Below are 24,238 nucleotides of genomic sequence, written 5' to 3'. Positions count from 1 at the left end.
CCCAAAAAACCTGCCTGCCTGGCTCTCCCCTCTGCTCCAAAGTCCCCTCTGGCTCTGAAAGAACCTTTCTTCTCAAGAAGGGAGGGGGGAGAAGGAAGCTCACCCAGTAGCCCCCCACCCACCAGAAGATGGGGTCCAGGCAGTTCACCTTTATTTATTTATCTTTGGGAGGTGAGTGCAAAACCTCTTGCTCTTCCTTTTCCCTTCCTTGACAGCTTGATCAGCTTTTTTGGGCTGGAAAATTTTGCTAATTAACCCAAAGAGACTGGAAGACTCTTTACAGATGGCTGTGGCTTGTCTGCCCCTATCCATTTTGCTTTGCTTTTCAACTTATATATTTTTTTATTTCCTAGAAAGTGTTTTTCCTTTTTCTTTCCCCTCTTTTTTTTTTTTTTTTTTTTAACTTGGACATATCTACGGACTTAGGGAAGGGGCTCTTTTTTTTGTGTGTTTTAAATGTTATTTGGCGGCTGGGAGGGGGCAGCGCCAGGGCCCAAGAAGAGGGTTTTATTATCTGCCTCTCCCTCGGGCCTGGAAAAGTGGTCTGAGTTCAAAAAATTCATTTCTTGCCTGAATGAAGCCAGCAATGTGGAAAAATTTCACCATTCAGAGGGGAATGAATGTATGTTTCAACCACACATTAAGTGACATTAGCAAGCAGTGGAGTGCCTAATGTGGCCATTTTTCACAGCAGCCAACAGAGGGGGTGATTAGCATAATTAGTACAGGCAGCCCTATACATATGGAAATGGCAAATGCCTAAATGCCAACACCAGTGGAAATTTATGTCAATGCTGACAGGAGTCTTAGCGGTGAATAGTTCCCAACTGAATCCCCTCTCCCCCCCCCCTTTTTTTTTTTCCCCCTCTCTCTCTTTTTCGGGGGTCGCGCTGTCCCCTCGGCGCTGGCCGGGGCGGTGCGAGCTCCCGGCTGCCCCCCTCCCTGTGCTGGGAACCGCCGCCCCCCGATTTGGGGTAATAAAGACATTAATTTAGCTTTGCCGTTAAACAAAAGACTTCGGCCGGGGCCGGCGGCTGGGGAGCTGGCCCCAAACGGGCCCTTTCAGCCCCTCCGCCGCTGGCTTTTTGAAGGCATCCCCGTCTTCTGCCGCCCCTCTTGACTTAGTTGGGAGCCCCTTCGGTGGGGCTGGGTTTAGTTGGAGGTGCTGGGGCGGCGCCGAGCCCTCGTCCGTCCCTTGGTGCTGCTGGGGGCACCCATCTGTCACGCAGCTGCCCCCCTTCCCGGGACCAGCCGTGGGGTGAATGGGGCCGGGAGGACGTGTTTTGACAGGATGGGGCCGCCGGGCTTTTGGCGAGGCTGGCGGTAGCGGCCGGGACAGGTAAAAATGGCTCTTTCAGTGTGCCCTGGGCGAGACTTCCTCCGGAGCAGCATGGGTCCTTTCACTGCCTCCCTAATCCAGCTAATCCGCCCCACAACACTTTGAAGGTGGCCTCCGGCTTGCACGCCGCTCAGCACGGGGAAGCGGCAGCCGAGGGATGCTTGGGGCGGTGCCTCGGGACCCCCTCCCACCGGGATACGGGATAGTGCTTGAGTTGCAGGATGGTTCTGGCATCCCTCTGAAGCCTCCGGGGCTCTAATCACCCAGGGTGGGCATCTCTGCCAGCGGGATGCACTCAGTCTGTGCCGCTGTTTGCCCCCGTGGGTGCCTCTTGTAGCAGTGGGGGTACTGCAAAGGGGGTTCCCCATGGGGATGGCTTTTCCCAGGGGATCTCAACCTGACCTTGCCCCACTCCCAGCTGTGCCTTTGTGGTGGTTTCCAACCCTAGCACTGGGATGTTGTGCTGTAGAAAGGGGGCTGCTCGTCAAGTCCCTTGCTAGTGGGCCCAGCTGGAGCTGGGGCCAGGGCTGCAGCATCCCCTGTCATCAGCTGTGCACCAGCCGAATCTGGGACTCAACAACATTTGTTGCCACATCCCGTAGCCCCATGACGCCAAGCGGGACAGGGCCTGGTTTTTGGGGGCCAAGCGAGAATGCATACCCAGGAGTGTTCCCTCCCCGCCATCCTGTCCCACCCAAGTCACCCAAGTGGTGACAACACTGGCAGTGTCTGGGTACCATCTGCAGTGTGGTGGCAGTGCTGTTGACCATGGCCTCTACCCACCCTGAGGGGACACAGCCTGGTTTTTGCAGCATGTGTCTCGTGGGGAGACACCAGTGCCTCTCTGTGGTCCCCAGCACCTCCCACATCCCTCCCTCGCCTTCACCCTTGACAGGCAGGGAGGGCTCTGTGTGGGGCTGGCAGCCTGCCCCGACCCACTGCCCTCCCCATGCCACCCAGACATGCTGCCCTGGCACACTCAGCTCGCTGCCCCCCACCCTTGGGTGCTTGGAGACAGGGCACCACGAGGTTTGTCCACCTCCTGCACTGGGAGAGCATGGTGGGAGGTCCCCTTGCTGTCATAACCAGCCGGCTGGCTGCGAGGGGGCCAGCCCCGGGCTGGGGGGCTTTGCAAGACCTGGCATGGGCTCATCTGACCCCAAACCCTCTGAGATGAGTCTGGGAGGTTCTGGCTGCCCCTGGGGGGGATGTGGAATGAGCCTCCAGGGCAGGGGGGCAACACAGGGGCTGAAGCTCTGTCTTGGCTGGAGCAGCTGAGGGCACAAGTTGGTCCCACTGTGTGAGAGTGAGCTGGCTGCAGTGCCTGCTGTGGGTCCTGTGCCAGGAGGGTTTAGGGAGCAGTGGCAGGGGAATGGCTCAGGCAGGGTGGCCGGGAAGGGGGCAGGGAGGCTCCGGCCCTGCTCTATAATTTTGTGGCGGATGCTGTAATTATGGGGAGGGCTCCCCCCGCGTGGCCTGTGGATGGGAGGCAGCCGCACACGCAGCCGCCCTCGCTGCCAGGGACCCTGTCCCATCCTTGGCATCCACTCTCCCTGCTTGGGCACAGGAGGAGCCTGCTCTGCACCCCGGCTGTTTGGAGTGCAAGTGGGCATAGGGTCCCAATACACCGTCCAGCCTGAACTGCTCTGAGCCTGCACCCCATGACCCCCCCAGCATGAAACCCTCAGCCAGTGGTACCAAGGAGCAGTGCCCACCCCAGCGAGGATGCTCCTGCAGGGCATGACTGCCTCGGGGCACTGTCCTGCCCCCAAGCCCTGCTGTGGGATTTCGGGGGGATGTGGCGGTCCAGGGCAGTGAAGCCAAACCCTGTCGGGGAGCAGAGCAGGCTGTTAGTAAGCAGGACCGGACGCCTGATTGGAACCAGAGAGCCCTTTGCATGAAAAAGCCAAGGGCTCCCTTTGTTAATGGGAATTTAAAAAAAACCAACAAAACAACAACAACAACAACAACAACAAAACAACAACACAGCAACAACAACGAAAAAATGAAGATTTTACATACAGTTCCTCATTAACGTGCTCATTGTTGGTATCGGGGTGCCCCCCCAGCCTCCTCCCGGGCCGGGGGGCTGCGTGCGGCGTGGGGCGTCTCGCCCCGCTCCCGGGCTGGCCGGCCGGCGGGCGCGCGCCCGTTTGAAGTGTCCTTGGCAGCCCTGTGTGCGCTGCCTTGTCTTTTCATGTTGCTCTTTGGTTAATTAGGGTGTTGGAATTTGAGGCTTCCTCACGGCCTTTGAAGCTTGCTGACGGCTCGAAGTGCCCTGTTCCAAATTAACACTAATTACAAGGGACGGCTTTTTATTTTCTCTCTCTTTTTTATTTTTTTTTTTTTCTCTCTTTAATTTTTCGGGGGGCTCGCCCCCACCCCATGCTTGCAGATGTGTGGCTCCTCCCGCAGCCGCGCTGGGCGGAGATGCCGGCAGGGCGTAGCAGGATGCATCCCCCGGGAGCAGCAGCGCTGTTGGGCACCCCCTCATCGCTGTGTCCCACCTCCCGCCCGGGTTCGGCGTGGGTGGCATGGCTGAGATCAGAGCAGCCTGGCGCACCTCCTGCCCGACCTCCCAGCCTGCTGGGAACGGGATGGGCGTCCCGCTTCCCCCCCTCCCCCCCCCCCGCCCCGACACCCACCCTCCCTGTGTCCTCGTCCCCTCACCCTGGGTGCTGCTATCCCCTCTGACACACACACAAAAGCCGCGGCCATGTCCCCCCCTCCCTGTCCCTGGCACAACCTCTATCCCAACTGGCATCTGATGGACACCAGCTGCTCCCTGGCCCAGCCAGGAACAATAAAGATGCTTTGCCCTCCCCGTTCCCAAAAAGCAGGGGGAAAAAAAAAAAACCAAAACACCAACCCATATAATAAGTCATTAAAAGGGAAGATTCTGCTCCTTATTTGCGGTCTCACTATGGCCTCCTCGGTGCTGGCGGGGGGCCAGGCCCGCCGGGGCCCCCGCCTCTTGCTGAGGGAGCGTCCTGGTGCAGATGAATCGTGACCTCCCCCCGCTTTCCTGGGGCTGGGCAGGAGCTGGCCTCGCCCCTGCCAGCAGCACTGCCTTGAGATGCATCCCATGCTGGGCATCCTGGGGTACTCCAGTGGGTGGCACTGGGATGGAGGCTACACCCCAGATGTGCCAGGGCAGCATCCCTCCCACCCTGGGCAGGGGGCTGGGAGCAGGGCAGCCAAGTGCTGCACTTGGGAGGGGTCTCAGGATCCACTTCCCACCCTCCTCCGGGCTGTGTTGTCTCCCCTTTGCTACGCCAGGAGGGATGGGAGCCCCGCATTCGAAGGGGATGGGGACAACTGTCCCCGGGATGGTGCTCAGCCACACAAAATGCCATGCAGGGTTTGGTCCCAGCCCCAGCCACGCTGGCTGGGAGGGGATTCCTCTTCCACGCCGAGGCAGCCACAAATGAAGTCGGCGGCTTCAGCCGGAAACCTTGGCCCTGCTGTGCTTGGAGCTCTCCTGCTGCTGAAGGGGAACACATCCCAGAGCCTTGGCAGGGAAGAGTGATGTCCCCAGCACCACCTCTCTCCCCTGTCCCCAAACCTCTCGTGGGGCAGCCTTCACCTGCAACGACTTTGGGGTGCCTGCCTCTCCCTATACTCATTCCCGGCCTGCCTTGGGGTGCCATGCAGGAGCTGGGCTAGCTTGGGGTGCCCCCATTTTTGCTTCCTATGTTGTGGGCTGGTTTTGGGCGTCTGCAGCACCCACCACAGTGCACAGGTGGGAGTGGGCAGGTTGGGTCTGCTCTGCTTCACCAATCATCTGTCTGTGGATTTTTCCTGGGAAAAGCAAACTCAACAAGCTGTTCAGGTGCTGGGTACTGTGTTGGTGGGAAGGGGGATGCCTGGTCCAGTGTGTCCTCAGGTGGTCCCTGTTTGGATCCCTTGGGTGTGAGCACCCAGAGGATGCAGCAATTGGGGAACCCCACACCAAGAAGCCCCTGTGAGTTAATGTGGCACCATCTGATGCTGCGCGGCCTTGATTCTGCTCGTCCCATTCCCTGCTAGTGGGCAGGACAAATTGGTGGGATGGGGGCTCTGCCTGCCCTGGCACTGACAGGGCACATCATGGTCCCCTCCACAGCGGGCAGCCGTGTGAGCCAGGAGCTGCGCTACACCAAGGAGAAGTTGGGCGAGGAGTCCGTCTACACCTCCCAGATGTTGATCCAGACCCCGAAGAGGGATGGGGATAACATCCTGACGCAGGAGGCCCTGCAGCTCCACCTCGAGGCGGCCCTGGCTGCCAGCAAGGTTCAAGTCTCACTGTACGGAAAGTGAGTCCGGCTCCAGATGGGGGACGGGGACCCCCGCCGTGCCCGCACATCCCCCTACCCTTTGTCATGTCCCCAGTGGGATATGCCCATTCTCAGCTCCTCCTTCTGCCTTTCCAGATCGTGGGATTTGAACAAGATCTGCTACAAGTCGGGCGTCCCCATCATTGAGAACGGCATGATCGAGAGGGTAAGTGCTGGTCACGGATGGCCCCCCGGAGCCCCTGGGGGTGGCTGTTGACCCACGGGATCAGTCCATCAAAGAATGGCAGTGGACGGGCTGTGGTGGGGACAGGGCTTGTCAGCCCCAGGTGCTGTGAAAGCACTGCTGGCTGGATGTGGGAAGACCCAGGTCTGGGAGGCCCAGCAAGGCTGGGGGAGACTGGGGGATCTGATCCCTCCCTGCTGACCCCTTGCATCTCCTCCTACAGATGATAGAGAAGCTGTTCCCCTGTGTGATCCTGACACCACTGGACTGCTTCTGGGAAGGCTCCAAGCTGCAGGGAGGCTCAGCCTATCTCCCGTGAGTGTGTGTGTGGCACTGTCCTGAGGCATGAGAGGGCCATGGGTGGGAGCAGGAGCTGGGGATGCTGCCAAGGGGCTGTGCTTGACCTCCCTTTGCAGCTTGGCTCTGCCTGCTCTAAGGTGCCTCAGTGCTGCTGCAGCTTGTCCTGCTCAGCCCTAGGTTGGTCCCACCACCATTGCTGTCCTGCTGGGTCAACACCCTGGGGACGGGTCCCTGTCCTCCCCTGCCTGGCTTCGGTGGCACAGGTAGGGCTGCACTGCTGCAGGGGGGCTGCAGCCCACAGGCAGGAGCTGCCCATCCCTGCCATGCCGTGCTTTCCCACCAGCCAGGGATGGGGATGCAGAGACAGTGGCTGTGCTGCAGGCAGTCCCTGAGGCTGCTCTCCTGCCCCTGGCAGTGCTTTGTGGGTGCCACGATTGTGAGGGGGCACCCACACTCCTGAGCTGTGTCCAGGGGTGCGGAGGGCACAGAGTTCCTGGGCTGGGTGGCGAGTGACTCCCAGCCAGCTCCTCGCACCACGGTGGTGGGGCTGGGGACCCCGGGCTGGGCCAGGGGAGCCTCCCCCACATTCCTTCTGTTTACGGGTGTGTTTGTCCGGGAGAGCTGGGGCGGCTTGTGCATTGTCAGTAAACGCAGCCCTGTGCTTTCTCATGCTAATGCTGCTCTGAAAGCTGCCCCTTGCCAAATAGATGAAATAGTGGCCTTATTCAGGCTGCTGCGGACGGGAGGAGGGGAAAGGGGCCGCAGCATCCCCAGCCAGGACTAGGGGGCTGGTTTTGCCCCCCCAACACCTCAGGTTCTCCCCATCCCAAGCTGGGGAACTGCAGGGAGCAGGAGCAAGTGGGGCTGGGGTGTCTGTGCCCAACGGGATGCTGGTGGCATTGCCTGCCAGGGTGGGCAGCGTCCTGGGCCTGGGGTACATGGCAAGCAGGGTGGCACCAGAGCAGCGATGGGACTCAACTCTCCTCGAAGCCGAGTGAACGGGTGCCCGGGCGGGCACCCCGGCTGAGTGCCGGCCAGCCCATGGGGACTCGTCCCCCTTTTTAACGCCGAGGGGTGAGCGGGGCGGGAGCTGGGAGAACAAAGAGCAGCAATCTATGGAAAGACAAAGGGATTTGCCCTGGCTCAGTGAAGCAAGCGAAAGCAGATAAAAGGGGCTCTCTTTGGAAGCAGCAGCAGCTCCGGTTGGTATGTGGGAATCTCGAGCGGCCGGCTCTGGCCCAGCCAGCCTTCATGAATTATTAGGCTGTGTTTCTCCCCAGAGCCCACACTTGCTCGGGGCTTTTTCTTCCCCTCTTTGGAGCACTGGGCTGGGTTATTGGCTTTTTTGTGTGTCCTTTCTGTCCTAAAAAAGAAGCCAAGTGAGGCTGGAAGCTGGCCCCCAGCTCCCCAGGCTGGGGTGGAGGGAGCAGAGCATCTGCAGGCAATGGGAAAAACCCTTTTCCTGGGTATCCAAGTCCCGTGGGGTCGTGCTGGACCTCCAAGAACCTACTCCACACCCAGCACTGTGCTGAGCCCCCAGGACCTCTGCTGAGCCTCAAACTCCAGCCTGGGGAAAAATGGCAGGAAAGGCTGTAAGGGATACCAGGAGCTATTGCCTGCCTGCTCCCCTCTATCAAGATGTTAGCCCACGGGCAGTAATCGGCCTGACTGCTCACACAAAGCGGGGCCAGGCAGCAGGGCCGGCTCCCCCCGCTTTGTCCCGGACTAACAGGATCAGGCACGCTACTTGACTCGGGGCATGGCCCGCTGCGGCGCACAGGGCACGGGGGATGCTGTGGGCGGCCCCGGGAGGGGGTAAGGGATGCGCTGGAGACTGATGCTGCTCATCTGCATCCTCACATCCTGCGTTTGAGGGCACCCCCAGCATCCACAGGATGGGTTGGCAACGGTGGTGGTGGTACTGCATGTGGTTTTGGCATCCCCCATGACCCCAGTGCTGCTCTCTGCCCAGGGGCCGCCCAGACATCCAGTGGAGCAACCTGGACCCTCTGCAGCTGATGGAGGAGCTGGGGCAGTTCACATCCTTGGAAGGCTTCAAAGAGCTGCTAGACAAGGCAGAGGTGGGACAGGCTTACATGGAGCGGCCCTGCCTGGACCCCCAGGACCCCCAATGTCCCCCCAGTGCCCCCAACAAGCAGAGCCAGCAGGTGGGTCACAGTCCATGAGGACCAGCATTGGGTGTGGGGGATTACTGCTCTCCTGCCTGCCCCACGATCCTGACACCTCCCCTCCACCTGCAGAGCCCCGACATCCCAGCTGAACTCTCGGGGGGCTGCCACGGCTTCTCCAGGAAGTTCATGCGCTGGCAGCAGGAGCTGATTTTAGGCGGCACAACCAAAGACTCCCAGGGCAAGCTGCTACGGTGAGAGCTGCTGTGGTGTGGGCATCCCCAGGCACAGGGCAGGACACCTGCCCTGGCTGCAGGAGGGGCTGTGGGGCTGTCTGGGAGGTTGATGTGTGGGGCCAGTGAGCAAGGCAGCACTTTGGAGCAAGGCCGGGCAGGGGGGCAGGATGCCTGGGTCCTCTCCTGGGTGTCTGTGATGGGGATGGGTGCTGTGGGGTGGGGGATGGACCCATTCCTGCATCCTGGGGCGCTGCAGCCGGTCCCAGCGAGGTGCGTGCCTGTCCCCCAGCGCCGAGGCCCTGCAGACCATGTTCCTCCTCATGAGCCCCCGGCAGCTCTATGAGCACTTCAAGGATGACTACGAGATCCATGACATCAGCTGGAGCGAGGAGAAGGCAGGAGCCATCCTGGAGGCCTGGCAGAGGAAATTTGTGGAGGTGAGCACCAGGAACAGCCCCCACATGGGGCTGGGCAGGAGTGAGCCTGTGCATGGCGTCCCTCTGTGCCCAGGTTTTCATGTGGCCACAGGTCCTGGCACTCTCTTGTGGTCCGGTGGGTCCCTGGGGACTGTCAGTGGCGATGCTGACACCCTGAATGGCTCTGGGGCGGGTGTACTGTAGAGCAGGGGGGTCCTGACTCCTCTAATGGGGTGCACCTCTGGCAGCTGGCACAGGACTCCATCCCTCCCAACGCCACACAGAGCGTCCACGCTTTCTCCACCACCACGCTCAACGACATCATGAAGTCCTTCTCTGACGTCAGCGTCATCCGGGTGGCTGGGGGCTACCTCCTCATGGTGCGTGTGCCCCTTCTCTCAGTCCTCCGCCAGCCCTCCACCGCCCCCCTCTCCCTGCTAACCCACTCTGCTCTTCCAGCTGGCCTATGCCTGTGTCACCATGCTGCGGTGGGACTGCTCCAAGTCCCAAGGGGCTGTGGGCCTGGCTGGGGTCCTGCTTGTGGCTCTCTCCGTTGCCTCTGGCCTGGGGCTTTGCTCACTGCTGGGCATCTCCTTCAATGCAGCCACCACCCAGGTATGTGCTGGGGGAAGAGCTGGGTACTGTGAGGTGGGCAGGACCCTGGGGGCTCTGGGGTAGTCAAGTCTCCTCTCAAATGGTGGCCATGTCCCTCTACTGATACCAACTGCTCTGTGGCAGGTCCTGCCCTTCCTGGCCCTCGGCATTGGGGTGGATGACATGTTCCTCTTGGCTCACGCCTTTACTGAGACGAGCCAGCACATCCCATTCAAGGTGAGCACTGAGCACTGCCCGGGGGCTTCTTGGCTTCCTCCTGCCTCCCTATGGTCCCTCTCACCACGCCTTCTCTGTCCCTGCAGGAGCGGACGGGCGAGTGTCTGAAGCGCACAGGGACCAGTGTGACTCTCACCTCTGTCAGCAACATGATCGCCTTCTTCATGGCAGCCCTGGTGCCTATCCCTGCCCTGCGTGCCTTCTCTCTCCAGGTAGAGCCATGGTCCCTTTCCAGGGGATGGGAAAGGATGACCGGACTCTGCTCTGATGTGTGTCCCCCAATACCTGCAGGCTGCAGTGGTTGTGGTGTTCAACTTCGCCATGGTGCTCTTTGTTTTCCCTGCTATCCTGAGCCTGGACCTGCACCGCCGGGAGAAACGCCGGCTTGACATCCTCTGCTGCTTCTACAGGTACCAGCACCAGGCTGGCTGGGATGGGTCTGACCCCAGTGTTCCCTCTGTCACTGGGGTGACTAAACATCTCCTTCTCTCTCTGCTCCTTCACTCTCTCCATGCAGCCCTTGCTCCTCACGGGTCATCCAGATCCAGCCCCAAGAGCTTGCTGACGCCAACGACAACCATGCTTGCCACCCGTCTCCTTATGGGCACCCTGGCATGGCCACCAGCACCCAGATCACCACCACTGTGCAAGCCTTCACCCGGTGTGACCCCTCAGGCCACCACATTGTCACCGTCCTGCCACCCACCTCCCAGGTGTGCACCTCACCTGCTGTCCTCCTGCCGCACACTGACCCCTTGGGCTCGCAGGTCTTCGCCCCATCCAGCTCCACCCGGGATCTGCTGTCCCAGCTGGATGAGGCCAAGGGCAGGCGGGAGTGTGTCCCCCTGCCCTTCTGTCGCTGGAGCCTCGCTGACTTTGCCCGGGAGAAGTACGCCCCGCTCCTCCTGCGCACCCGGACCAAGGTGAGGTGGGGGCGGCCCTGGTGGTGGTGCCACTCAAAGCAGGTGGGTGGCACAGGATCCTGCCTGACCCGCCTTCTGTCCCCACAGGCGGTAGTGGTGGTGCTGTTCCTGGCACTGCTGGGACTGAGCCTCTACGGCACCACCATGGTGCATGATGGCCTCTACCTGACGGACATCGTGCCACGGGACACCAAGGCACACGCTTTCATCTCGGCCCAGTTCAAGTACTTCTCCTTCTACAACATGTTCATTGTCACTAAGGGTGGCTTCCATTACCCGGGTGCCCAGGCTGCCCTGCTGAGTCTGCACCAGGCCTTCAGCACTGTCAAGTACGTGGTGCGGGAGGGCAACCGCGACCTGCCCAAAATGTGGCTCCATTACTTCCAGGACTGGCTACGAGGTGAGGGACATGCCTCTTCTCCATGACCTCCCCTGCCTGACAGTCCTTTCCCCAGCCTGCATGCTCCCCACTGGCCTGGGAATGCCTTCCCTTGTGTGCAGTACCCTGGGGAGTGTGGTCCCAAGGTGCCCAGCACTGGAAGCTGAGCCCTGGGGTTTCTGTGTGCCCACCCCTCTGGCACCACACTCCCTGGGTCACATGGGGTGGTGTGCAGGGTGGTGTGTCCCCAGGGATACTCATCCCCCATGCTGCATCCCCAGGGCTCCAGGCCACCTTCGACAGGGACTGGCAGGCCGGGCGCATCACCCATGACAGCTACCGCAACGGCTCCGAGGATGGGGCACTGGCCTACAAGCTCCTCATCCAGACTGGCAACAAGAAGGAGCCCTTCAACTTCAATCAGGTGAGTAGTGACAGGGCTGGGCTGACTGGGCTGGGGATGACTCCACCCCAGCTGCCCAGCTCATGCCCGCTCCTGGTCTTTCCTGTAGCTGACCACGCGGCGGCTGGTGGACGAGAATGGCATCATCCCCCCTGACACCTTCTACATCTGCCTGACAGTGTGGGCCAGCAACGACCCCCTGGGCTTTGCCGCCTCCCAGGCCAACTTCTACCCCCCACCCCCTGAGTGGATTCATGACAAGTACGACACCACGGGCGAGAATCTGCGAAGTGAGTGAGCATGTTGGGCTCCCCAGTGCCCCTCTGCCCCCAGCATCCTCCTGCAGAGTACCCCACTCCCTACACCTTTTTGCCCTGAAGGGAAACCCCCCACATCCCTTACTCCATCAGGTAAACTGCCTTGCTTCCACATGCTTCACCTTCGTCCTCCTGCACCCCACGCCCCGAGCATCCCACCATAAATTCCCTGTGCCCTTAGCAACATACCCCTGCTCCAGCCCATGAGCATCTCACTACAAAGAGTAAGCTGCTAATGCACAAAAATCCTGCAGGCAGAGAAATGCCCTCCACCTTGACCCCAGTCTGTTCCCTACACACTCCCCAGGCCTGTGTTACCCAGCCAGGCATCAGGCTGCCCAAGCTGCACTCAGGCTGGTGTGACTGTGGTGCTCTCGTGCTGCCTGTACACCCATACTGCCTGTACCCTCATACTGCCTGTGATTTCCTCACCAGTCCCAGCAGCCCAGCCACTGGAGTTCGCCCAGTTCCCTTTCTACCTGAGCGGGCTGCGTCGCACATCTGACTTTGTGGAGGCAATTGAGAGCGTACGGGCCATCTGCCGAGAGGCTGCCCAGCGCCACGGCGTGCTGAGCTACCCCAGTGGCTACCCCTTCCTCTTCTGGGAGCAGTACATTGGCCTGCGGCACTGGTTCCTGCTGGCCATCAGCATCCTGCTGGCCTGCACCTTCTTCGTCTGCGCCCTGCTGCTGCTCAACCCCTGGACCGCCGGCATCATCGTGAGTACGCACCCTGATGCATGGGGATGGTCCTGATGGGTGGGGTCGGGGGCATCCAGCCTTTCTCCCATCCTGCTGAGTGTCCCTGAGTACCTGCTTCATGGGAATTGGGTGATGGAGTGGGCAGGAGCACCCTGGGGGGAAGGGATGCCCATATGGGAGTGGCAGTAGGTGGAGGACTCTGTATGGAGGGATCAGTTATATCATCGACGAAGGGAACAGGGGGCCCTGGATACATCCAGGTAGAAGAATGTGAGGGGAACACCCATAGGGAGGGGTCAGGGAACCCCTTATGAAGGAAATGTGTGTAGTGGGCAGGGGTTTGATGACATCCATGCAGAGCAGGGTGAGGGCTATGCCCAGAAAATGGGACAGAAGGACACCCCAAATAGAGGGAAAAGGGTCAGTGAGGTGAGGCTGCCCTATATGGAGTAGGATCAGGTTTGCCAGGGAGAGGGGACAGCCAGTCAAAGCCATCCCTCACTGACCCCACCACCCTCCAGGTCTCCATCCTGGCCATGATGGCTGTGGAATTGTTTGGCATCATGGGGCTGATGGGCATCAAGCTGAGCGCCATCCCCGTGGTCATCCTCATCGCCTCGGTGGGCATTGGTGTGGAGTTTACAGTCCACGTGGCCCTGGTGAGCACAGGCAGATCCCAGTTTCCACTCCCTGGCACCCTCATCCCCTTGGCCATGTGCTGATGGATGGCCCATCATGGGTGGCACACGGGGACAGCCCTGCATGACATTTCCATCCCACTCAGGGATTCCTGACAGCTGCGGGGAGCAGGAACGTGCGCTCAGCCGCAGCACTGGAGCACACTTTTGCCCCTGTGATGGATGGTGCTGTCTCCACCCTCCTGGGTGTCCTCATGCTGGCTGGTTCTGAGTTTGACTTCATCATGAGGTGAGCACTGAAGAAAGATAAACCAGCCACTTGCTGCCTGACAAAAGCCTTGGCAGTGGGGGCTGGTAGGTGGGGCGGCCTCCCGTCTGGTGGTGGGGATGTGGGGCAGCTGGGGAGGATGTCTTGCTGGGGACTTCCATTCCATCTTGCCTGGAGGCTGGGGGAGACATGGCAGGGCCAGGGTGTGTGGCATGGGAAGCCATATTTGGGATAGGATGTGGTTCATGATGGCTGTGCCTGCTTACCCCATGTGCCTGTGGCCCCATCAGGTATTTCTTTGCGGTGCTGACCATCCTGACGCTGCTGGGGCTGCTCAATGGGCTGGTGCTTCTGCCCGTCCTGCTCTCTGTCATCGGGCCACCCCCTGAGGTACAAGACCCCTCCATTCTGCCTCTCCCTGGTCCTTCCAACCCTGTACCCACCTCTCTCCATCCCCCATTGCCCCTCTCCCTGCACACCTTTCACCCTTTATCCATCTTTGCCTTGTCCAGTCCCAACCTCATCTCGAACCCACCTCAGTCCTTCCATTGCCCGGTACCATCCCTCCTTTACCTAATCCTTTCTCTGACCCATATCCTACTTGCCCCATACCTACCTGACCCTATTCCGGCCCCATCCCACACTCAACTTCCCCCATCCCTCCCTGATCCATTTGACCCCATCCCTGCTTCACCTGGTATCACCTGCATCCCCATCCTCACATCAACCCATACTCCCTACTTCTCCATACTCCTCTGTCCCTGGCTCCTCTGACCTGTCTTCTCTCCCCAGGCATCCCTGGTGGATAATGGCCCCTGCCTACCCCCACTGGAGTCGGTACCCCCATGCCTGGGCCCTGGGGCAATGTATGTCCGGCGCGCTCCAGCCTGGCCCGCCACCTTCCCTGAGGCCTCGGACACAGAGCACTACACGGAGAGCGTGGGGCCAGGCAGCCCACGGGGACCCTTCATCGTGCCCCCTGCCCCGGCACACATCCTACTGGAGGCTGGCAAGGACCCCAGCTTCCCCCGCATCACCGTGAGTGTCTCTGCCCATTGTGGCATTGCCAGCTCCCCTGCATCCCCAGGGAGAGGGTCATGGATAGAGCTGGGGGACAGGGGCTGGTGGTGTTGCCAGAGGGATGCTCACATTCATCCTCATGCTTCACGTTCCCCCTCCAGGTGCTGAAGCCCTACAAGGACAGCCTGGAGGTTCAGGCGAAGAAAGAGGCTTCTGGCCCTCAGCCTGCAGCCCCCCTGCCCTTCGGGGAGCCGTGCACCACACTGCCCCGAGAGCACCCGCAGCCCGGCCCGCCAGGCACCCGGCCAGCCCCCCCTGCAGCCCTGCCCACCTACAGCACCCACCTGCAGGGTCCTGCCGGCAGCTACACCACCGTCACGGCCACTGCATCGGTGACGGTGGCCCTACACCCCACACTGCCTGGCTCCTACCCCAACTTCAGCCCTGAGGGCTTCACCAGCAGTGAGCGGGACTGCCTGGACGAGCCCAGCACCAGTGGCACTGCTGTGCCTGACACCTTTGAGATGCAGAACATGGGACACCACGGGGCAGGTGCCCGGCGCTAGGTGAGCTTGGGGACACCCTACCCAGGGCTGGTGTATGGCAGCGTGGGGGTGTGAGCTGGGTATGGAGGGATCCAAGTGACCTCCCGAATCTCTCTCCCTGCAGATTGCTGGTTCCTGGGCAGAGCATCTCCCCAGCACCCGGTGGGCACAGGAGGGTGCAGAGCGGGGTCGCCCGCGTCGTGCTGCTAATTGCCGGAGCGGTCTTGGCCGAGGAGGACCGGCCCCCCTGCACCCTGCACCGGGGCTTGGCAGGGCAGGCTGGCACTTCTATGCAAGCTGTGTGCAGGCCACGCCGTGCCCACGTGTCCCTCACCTGAGGCTGTACCGTTGGTGCCATGTCTCGTCACCCAGGGCTTGGGGTTATCCTGCCCTGGGCTTGTTGCCCCCCAGAAATGGAAGCACTAACTCCCCCCTCTGTTTCTGGAGCTGCTGGCAAGGTGGACTTGGTGCCATGCCAGCTCCCCCTCTGTGGGGTCACTGCCTGCTCCCCATCACCTCCTCCCGGGACCACCCATCCCGGGCCATGAGCTGGGGTACCCCAACAGGGTGCCCTGATGCCCCCTGTCCCGATAAGGGGGCAGCCCCAGAGCCAGCTATGCCCTGGCATGCCATGGGCAAGGCCTGGGGTGGGCACCCTCACCTTTATTTATTGCAAAGGGAAACTATCTATAGAGAGATATATATTTTTAAGCTTATTTTAAAAGATTTATTTCTCAGCCTACAGCCTCGCCTGGCTGCCCAGGGTGCAGGCAGGGAGCGGGCAGACCCTTTGCCCACTGGAGGCAGCAGGAACCCAGGGGCACAGACCTGTTCGTGCTCCCACTCCACGGGCAGCTCACCCCTTCCAACATGCTAGTCCGTGCCTCAGTTTCCCCAGCGGCAAGGATGGGAAGGCTGGAGATCATGGATGTGCCACAGTGGAGAAAGGGAGCCTGTTGCTCCCCAAAGCACAGGCGGGGTTTTGGAAGGGGGAGATCCTTGGAGTGGTCCTTGCTGCGCCAAGCCCCTGAGCTGTCCCATGATCACAGCCCCCCCGTGTCACACTCGTGCTCTGCCCAGGGGATGGCACAGGCTTGAGCACGCACAGGACAGTGCACGCTGATGTGGGCTCCCACGGTGCCACCAGGCACATCTTGCTGGGAAACCGTATTTCTCACCGTGTCCCCGTGCAACGGGGCTGTCCCTGCAGCCAGCCCCTGTCCCCGTCCCCGTCCCCATCCCGGGCACCGTCCGCGCCGTTACCCAGCACTTTAACTCCAGCGGTGTTTGCTGTGCCTGCGGCCCCAGCCCCCCCAGACCCCCAACACTGCCGCTGAGCAGGGGTGGCCTTGGGGACCCTGTCCCCGTGCCAGGCGTGGGCACGGCGGGCAGCCCTTCCCCCCCAACACGCCATCTAAGTTATTTATATCAAAAAGAGCAAAGGTTTATTTTTGTAGTTTGTACAGGCGGTAGTGGGGACCGAAGGTTTATTTTTAAAGAGTAAATATATATATTATATATAAATTACTTGCTGTGTCCGGCCCTTTCTCCTGGGGAACACAGCTGGAAGGGGGGTATGTGTGCTTGAGACAGACCCAGCTCTGTGAGCACACACACGATGGGGGGCACAAGGGGGGGCTGCACACCGTGTGTAGAGTGTGTGTGGCACATGGGGGGCTGGCAGCCTGTCCTACGTGTGTGTGGCCTGCTGGCAGGGCTTGGGGGGCGCGGGGGATGGGAGCCTGTCGGTGCGGCGGTGCGTGCAAAGATGCCCGTGTGTCCCCTCCTACCTGCCCGCCTCCAAGCCCCAGGGTCCCCGTGCCCTTGCCCGGGCAGGTGCCGGATCCCTCTCCCGCTGCAGCATGGCCCCGCTGCCGGGGGAGGGCAGCACGGCCGCGGGGAAGGGGAAGCTCATCTTGGGTCCCCATCCCGCAGGGATCCCTGCAGCCCCGACACCCTGGGGTCACTGCCTGGGCCGCCTGCAGTGTCCTTGCACCCATCACATAGCCCAGATCTACCCTACCCACCGCCCCTACATCACTTTCTGGGGTGACCCAGGCATCCTGCCCTGGCCCTAACGCTGTGACATGGGACAAAGCACCTTATCGATGCTCTTGGCCGCAGAAGCATCCGTGCCCAGCCCCCACACCCTGCTCCGCTGCAGAGCCCCTGGCTGGGCTGGACAAAACTCGTTGCCAGCTCCTACTTGGCGTGTGGCTCGAGGTGACGGTGATGGTCACGGGGCCGCGTGCCCCGGCGGGGACGGCAGAGGCGGGAGGGCACCCCACTGCCCTTCCTCAGTGTGTGGGCACGCCAGGCTGCCGCGATGTTCTCCACCTGTGGGGATGGGGAGAGGGATGAGGGCATCAGCATGGCCACAGCATGGTCCTCCCCAGCCCATCCTGCAGCATCCTCCAGCCCCTGGAGGTCAGTCAGGAGACCCTACAAACAGTCAGCAGCTCACCGGGATGAGGAGGTCCTGCTGGTTGTAGCTCTCCAGTGTCACCAGTTCGCTGGGTGCCAGCAAGGGCAGACGCAGCTCCCTCACGGGCAGGGCAGCCACCTCTGGCACCGGACGCTCCAGGACAGCCTGTCAGACAACAGGATGTGAGGGATGAGGCTGGTGATGTCCTGGGCACCAAGGAAGGCAGGGGTCTGGGGGGAGTGACACAGCTTCTGTGTGTATCACAGACCCCTGGGCTCAGGGGAAGGGTGCCTACATTCCCAGCCCAGGCTGGTGGGGGCCCAGGCACCCCTGGGTGGTCCCTGCTTGTGCGACACTCACCGAGCTGACGTGTGCCCACTCCCGCACAGCCTGCACCAGGTCCAGCTCGTCCACAGCCAGGCGGTCACTGCGCAGCACCCGCGCCAACACCACGTCGGAGAGCTCACGGAAGCCCTGTGTCCGCACCACTGCCTGCCAGCACACCACAACACCGGGCACTGGAACCAGGACCCCACACAACCACCACCCCCATCCATCAGACACATCCTGGTGCAATCCCTGCCTGGCACCCCAGCATTCCCCAACCCAAACTCCAATCCCCTGGCACTCCAGTACCCCCCAGCCTGCCTCTGCCCGTCATGCAGCATCTTCTCTCCAAACACCCTTTGCTCCCCTCCCAGCCTCCAGGCATCCCATCCTTAGGGGCCCTGCTCCCTCGCCTCATGCAGTGTTCTCCATGCCACGTGCCCCGCCATGCCCTGGGGTACCCCACACCATGCTCCCCCATCACGTACCGCAGTGCAGCCCTCGATGAAGGCCAGGCAGTGCTGCTGGAGGTCCACCTGCCCATAGGTCACCGCAGCCTGTGAGACAACACAGACACTGCAAAGGGGTCCAGGGCAGGAGGGACTCCCTGCCAAAGCCCTACAGAAACATGGGCACTCTCAGGGACACAGGTGAGGCAGACATCCCTCTGGGTTGGGTACCATGGTGAGAGTGTAGGGAGGAACGGATGCCAAGGTCCCCTCCTTTTCTGGCCTACGCCACAACAAATGTTCTGGTGGCTCTAACGCCCACAACGGTCACCCAGGCCCACCCTCAGCAGCACGTGTGATTTTCCACCACTGCTCAGGGACATCACACAGCCCACAGCGGGGGAGAGGCCCTGGTGTTGTTCTCACAAGGTCACACTGCAGGCATGTGAAACCATCAGTCCCCAGTGCTCCTTGTGTGGGCACAGGGTCAGCTTAAAGCACCCCCACAAGTGCCTCAGGCCAGCTGAGGTGCCAGCCCCAGCCTGACCCACAGCTGCCATCCCTCACTGCAGCAGGAATTTGGGGTTGTTCCCATTTTCTCCTGGCTCTACTGAGCAACGCTTGTCCCAGGGCTGGCATGGCCCATCTGGTTACCAGGAGGGCATGTCCCTACCCCCCACAGCAGTGTGTGGGGTACTCGGGACCAGCACAGGCAGGGTGAACATCACCTCCCCCTCCACCACAGCAGGGGACCAGCACTGACGTAAGTGGGGAGGGAAGGCAAGCTGTTTTCTTCAGGTTTGTTTTGTTCTGGGGTTTTGGGGTTTCTTGTTTTGTTTCCTCTGGACCAGTTTTAGCTCTGTTTATGTCGCAGTGGTCTGGCATCACATCTGGCTGGAGCTCTGTGTTCTGGGGCAGGCACCTCACCCCAAGATTGTTTCAGCTCATGGGAGATGAAACAAATCCCCCTTCTCAGGGGAGCAGCCTTGGTCCCACGAAGTAGCATGGCCAGGGCCATTAGGATCTTCCCAAGGCTATTTTTAGGTGCCTCACCTCTCAGCAGGGGTTTTGGGACTGGCTCCCCAAAACCCAGTGCCTCCCAGTTTCATGCAGATGATGACAAAGCCCTAGCACTGGGGAGTTCTGGCCAGCCCTGCTCAGGGCAGTGTGAAGACACTTCTCTGCTAGGCTCTGGTGGCCCCACTGTCCCTTGCTTCCCTGGTATAATCCCAGTGGTCTGGGAGCTGGCAGGGCAGCTGCCAGGCGAGGGGTGAATGGAAAATCCAGCCCACTGTCCAGCTGAGAACAGGAGGGTCAAGTCTGCTCCTGCCCCAAAATTGTACAGGTTATTTTTAACCCTTTGTGACCCTTCTGGTGTCACTCTCACCTGCAGGGCCTCGCAGACCTGCTCCACACTCAGTGTGTCCTTGATGAACTTGACACAGAGCTGGAAGGCAGACAGAGAGAGGGTGGGCAGAGGGAGGGACACAACCCTGCCATCCGCCCACACAACTGTCAGCATCCCCTGAGCCCCCAGCACACGGAATGTGGCACCTCCAGCCCCTCAAGGGTTTCATAAGCAATGGCCTGTGGGATGAGGTCTTGCAGTGTGGATGTGGGCAGACAGCTTGGCCACTGATGGAGCCAGGGACCAAGATTGATGTGACCAAACCCAGCCAATCTGACAGCCCCAGGCAGGTCCCCAAACCCTGTCTACAAATGCTATCTATGTCCTGCCACAGGGCACAATCCTGGTGCCAGCTGCAGTGCACTGAGTGACCTCAGCTTTGCCCCAGCCCTGCCTGCCAGCTGCGCTCTGGCTGTGACTGCTGGGGGACCAGCATCTCCAGCTGCATCCCATACAAGGATGATGCAGGTGGGATGCAGCCAGACCAGCATGTTTATCAGTGAGTGGGACATCTCTCCTGCCTATCTCAGCTGCCTACCAGAATCTCTGGGAAACCCAAGGGGATGTGACATGCAGGGAGAAGCTGGCACATGGGGCAGAAGGGCCCTGAGTCATTGGCAGGAGGGATATGAGGTCACCCTGCAGCTGGGCACACTGCCATGGTTTCCCCAGCTGTCCTTGGTCAGCCCCTTTCCCTCCCATCCCTCCTCTATGCAGGTCATCCCGCTCAGGATGCATTTGCTGGGTGGGGGGATGTGACTCATGTGACAGGAGCACTAGATCCCCCTTTCTGCTATACCCCTTATATTCCTTCCCTGCCCAGACAGCTGTTTGACAGCCCTGTGCCACATCTGGGTTTTTGCTGAGCTTGTTCCCACAGGTCCCATCCCACTGCCCTGGCAGAGAGGAGCCCATGATTCCTCAGCTCCTGAGGTACTTTCCCGGCACGACAGGGACGGAGGGGAAGTTCTGGGTGTGAGATGGCAAGTCACGTGTACAGCCAGGCTGTAATTCAGGAATCAGGCTGATGACGTGGCCTGGCTGTCCTCCCCAACACCGAGCTGCTCCAGCTCCCTGCCCCCTCCTCATCCAGCTCCCACCCTTCCTCTCTGCTCCCTGCTGCCTTCCCTAAACCTTCCCACCCGAAGCAGCATCCCCTTGGCAGCACCACAGCTGGGGTGCTGACTGCGCCCAAGGATCAGGGCTCTCTTTAACTGCATCATCCTGTCAGATGACCGGAGATCATGCGTGGGCGATGGCACAGGGGCTTTCCTTCTGACCTCTGCTATGCAGGAGATGTGAAACTCCATGTCCTTCCCCATGATTTCTCGGGATTCCCCTGTGGGATTCCCAGTCGCTGCTGCACCCTCCCAAGGGGGATCCCACTGGAGAGACCTTCCAGGATCGAGAAGCAGGGCCAAGCCTGCATGATGCACCATGGTGCTTTCCTCAGAGGCACCTCCAGCTACCAGCCACGCAGGGATCATCTTGGGGTGCTGCCCAGTCCGGGGACACTCAGGGACCACTGCCCCCAGCCTAAGGGTCATACCTTGCACAGGTCCTGCAAGCCGTACTCCACTGATGAGGTCAGCACCTCCAGAGCCTGCAGGCAAGGGGGACCTTGTGAGCATCAGTGTGCAGGGGCATGGATGGGCAGAGCAGCCCAGGGTAAAGGGCAGGTGTGCTCCTGCCTCCGTGGGAGCTCTCGAGTGGGGCATGGATGATAAGGCTGCTGCATGGAGAAAACTTTAGGTCTCCTGCTGTGGTGTCCTCATTCCCACCATCCAGGGTGTGCACAGCCAGATGTCCCAGGGCTGGGACAAGGTGCTCTGGACACCCCACTGTGCTGGGTTGAGACCCCACACATTCATTGCACTGTTAGCCAGCCAGAGAACATCACACAGACCATCTCCTCCAACTTTAGCACACCCAGAGCTGCAAAGCACCCCCTTCCCCTGCATCCCCCTCTTGTCCCTCCCATGTCCATCGCCCCCACCAGCCCCATCCCCACTCACGATGTGACTGTTGAGGGTGACACTGTTGGTGTAGAGGAACTCAATAACAGCCAGGAAGACCTCAGGCTGCACGTTGCCCAGGATGAAGGGGCCCTGGGGTGGGACGCTGCTGGAGGAGTCTTGGCTGCCCACTGGCGCCTGGCTGAGCATCCCGCGGAATGCCTGGCAGCGGCACGCCAGCACACAGCGGTGCGCAAACACCTTCTGCTGCTCCCGGCCCACCACAAACATCACATCACTGCGGGGGAGAGGGGACTGTGAGGGACACACTGCCTGGAGAGCAAGGGCACAGCCTGCCCTGGGCTGGGACAGGGCACACAGGAAGGGACCTGCTGAGTGCCTGTCGCAGTGGGGCAGTACCCTTTAATTTTAACCCAGGGGTTTGTCCCAACAGGTGCACAGAGGAGAGACCTTGTTGGTGGCTCTTTCCAGTTATTTGAATGCTGCAGGCAAGGTGAGCAAGACAGGTCCTCTGGCAAGCACGGAGAGCCCTAGGTACTGCCACAGAGAGCCCAGGGTGCTGGCACTGAGCAGGGCAGAGAAAGGCAAGGACAGCTGGAGAAAGTGACTTTCTCTTTTGGCACAGCGGAGCCAAGGCAAGTGTGGCTGTCACCGGGATCAGCCTCCTTGACTCATGGGAACTGACTCATCATCTCAGGGATTCGAAGCCTCTGGCATAGCTGCCAGCACGGCTGGCACTGGCCCAGCACGACAGCCTGTGGCACACACTGGGGCACAGAGCCCATCCTGTTGCCCTGATCCCCTATAACACTCCTCTCCCTAAAAGGGTTTCCCAGCTCCATGGCCCCAGGAAAGGGGGGCAAGATCAGGGGAAAGGAAGCAGGCAAAGGAGAGGGAGTCTCCAGCATGTGTGCACCTGTGGCCATGGCCCATCCATCCCCTTGTCCCTTCCTCCATCCCAGCAGGCCAATGAGCAGAAGGTGCCACCCAAATTCTGGCTGCCATGAAGACATGCACAAATCCATGGCCTGACCCTCAGAGTGCCCCACAGGGAGGTGGATGTGCACACCAGAAGGATATCTGGGCCATCCCAATTGTCTACCAGGAGACACACAGCTGGGGCAGGATGGGTGGTGTGAGCAGAGTCTGATGGGGCCTCCATGACTGCTACTGCAAAGGGGACTGTGATAAACTGTTCTGTGGTTGAGGTCCACAGGCCAAGAGGGGCAGGATACAGGCTGTGAGATGTGGGATGCCAGCTGTGATTATGGCATGCAAGGTCTGGGATGCAGGACACAGGCTGCAGGATGGGTGCGGGATGAAGGTTGCAGGATGTGGGATGCAGAACAAAGGCTACAGAGTGTAGGCTGTGAGGTACAGACTGTAGGAAAAAAACATGCAGGATGTGGGACGAAGTAGATGGATGAAGACACAGATTTCAGGTTGCAGGATGCAGATTGCAGGACGTTAGATAAGGGCTGCGAGTTGCAAGATGCGAGCAGCAGGATGTAGGCTGAGAATGACCAGGCACTGCCAGCCACTCCCCCACTGCCTGGTGCTGTGGCTGGGGGGTTTTCACTGGGATTTCTCTTCTGGGTGGCCAAATATTTCAGCAGGAATGGGGATTTCCTTAGATAGCTCTGGTGTTCCTTAGATAGGCAGGGCAGGCCTCAGCAGGAAGCGGGCGAAGAGGACTACAGCCAGGCAGGACATACCATGGAGGTGAGGGAAGCCAAGGCAGCATCTCCATCTCTGCTCCCTGCTCTGGCAAGAGGTAGCAGGAATGCCAAACCCTGTGAGGAGGGATGGCTAGGCTGGCGAATGCCCTCCAGGGAGGTTGGAGTAAAGCACCAATGAAGCCAGGTGGGAGAGGAACTGAGCAGGGAGGAAGCTGCCCCTGGGGAGTTCAATGGATGCAGCACCCCAATTCCTGGCTCGGGCAGGAGCTCCAGCACAGGGTTTATCCAGGGACACTGCCTTGCCCTGCTGGCACCATGCCTAGGGACAGAGGGGGTCTGGGCACACCCGGGAACTTTCCCTCCTCCTGAGAGATGATGGTTGTCCAGGGTGGGCTACACCTGGGCAACCCTGCACTCCTGTTGTCATGCGGGTGTGTGGGGAGTGCCGCACAAGCCACGTCGGCCCACCAGCTGCCCGGGGCTCCCCGAGGGAGAGCTCGGGGCTGCGGGAAAACAGCACGGAGCAGCCGCCGGGGTTCCGCGTGGCTGGGGGGAGGCGGCACGGCCCGGGCCCTCACCTGAACTGGGGGTTGTTGACCAGGGTGCGCAGGGCAGCGGTGAAGGCGGCCACGTCGCCCTGCAGCCGCGCCGAGCAGGGTCCGGCCATGGGCTGCCTCAGGGAGCGCGGCGGCGGAAGGCGGTGCGGGCAGGCGGGACGGGGCTGGAGGATGGCGGGAGGGAATCTGGAGGCTGTCGGGAGGCCGGCCAGCCTGGGGAGGCCGCAGGGAGGAAGCCAGCACGCTGCGTCGTACGACACGGCCCATTGCTAGGGAAACCTGGCAGGCAGCGCTGGAGCTGGAGGCCGGGCTGCCGGGGGGGCAGTGGGAGGGAGCGATGGGACAGTGAGGCGTGAAGCACAACCTCGCCGAGGCAGCTCCGTCCGGCACTCACCGGATGGGGAAGCAGGGCTGCGTCTTGCTGCGAGTGGAATTCCTTGCCGTGTTTCATGGCTTGGCTCTGGCACGGGGA

At 60.8% G+C, this 24,238-nt stretch overlaps 2 protein-coding genes across 5 annotated transcripts in view; one reads left to right on the top strand and one right to left on the bottom strand.

Annotated features, from left to right (window-relative positions):
- Positions 1–16,472, top strand: part of PTCH2 (patched 2) — a 21,355-nt gene extending 4,883 nt beyond the window's left edge. Inside the window, 22 exon segments of the mRNA XM_032118318.1 lie at positions 5,445–5,634; positions 5,752–5,821; positions 6,063–6,154; positions 8,112–8,307; positions 8,401–8,522; positions 8,794–8,941; positions 9,169–9,300; positions 9,380–9,535; positions 9,659–9,751; positions 9,838–9,963; positions 10,043–10,161; positions 10,269–10,674; positions 10,762–11,074; positions 11,335–11,477; positions 11,566–11,746; positions 12,209–12,492; positions 12,996–13,133; positions 13,259–13,401; positions 13,671–13,770; positions 14,173–14,418; positions 14,562–14,966; positions 15,070–16,472. Coding sequence (XP_031974209.1) covers positions 5,445–5,634; positions 5,752–5,821; positions 6,063–6,154; positions 8,112–8,307; positions 8,401–8,522; positions 8,794–8,941; positions 9,169–9,300; positions 9,380–9,535; positions 9,659–9,751; positions 9,838–9,963; positions 10,043–10,161; positions 10,269–10,674; positions 10,762–11,074; positions 11,335–11,477; positions 11,566–11,746; positions 12,209–12,492; positions 12,996–13,133; positions 13,259–13,401; positions 13,671–13,770; positions 14,173–14,418; positions 14,562–14,966 — 3,803 coding nt within the window. The 3' untranslated portion in view covers positions 15,070–16,472.
- Positions 16,441–24,238, bottom strand: BTBD19 (BTB domain containing 19). Of its 4 annotated transcripts, none has more exons than XM_032118103.1 (8): positions 24,161–24,238; positions 21,570–21,807; positions 21,104–21,157; positions 19,534–19,593; positions 18,186–18,254; positions 17,731–17,862; positions 17,410–17,535; positions 16,441–17,282 (listed from the first exon to the last, which is right to left on the bottom strand). In XM_032118103.1, exons 2-8 carry the CDS (start codon positions 21,798–21,800, stop codon positions 17,148–17,150), a joined length of 807 nt encoding a protein of 268 aa, XP_031973994.1. In that variant the 5' UTR covers positions 21,801–21,807; positions 24,161–24,238; the 3' UTR covers positions 16,441–17,147. The 4 variants fall into 4 exon arrangements, with proteins under 4 accessions (XP_031973994.1, XP_031973992.1, XP_031973993.1 ...); XM_032118101.1 differs by lacking the exon at positions 24,161–24,238 and adding an exon at positions 23,788–23,970; XM_032118102.1 differs by lacking the exons at positions 21,104–21,157; positions 24,161–24,238 and adding an exon at positions 23,788–23,970.

This window comes from Corvus moneduloides, chromosome 9 (genome assembly GCF_009650955.1).
Source record: "Corvus moneduloides isolate bCorMon1 chromosome 9, bCorMon1.pri, whole genome shotgun sequence".
NCBI lineage: Eukaryota > Metazoa > Chordata > Aves > Passeriformes > Corvidae > Corvus > Corvus moneduloides.
Note: the sequence above shows the minus strand (reverse complement) of the source record. Positions and strands in the feature narration are given on the sequence as shown.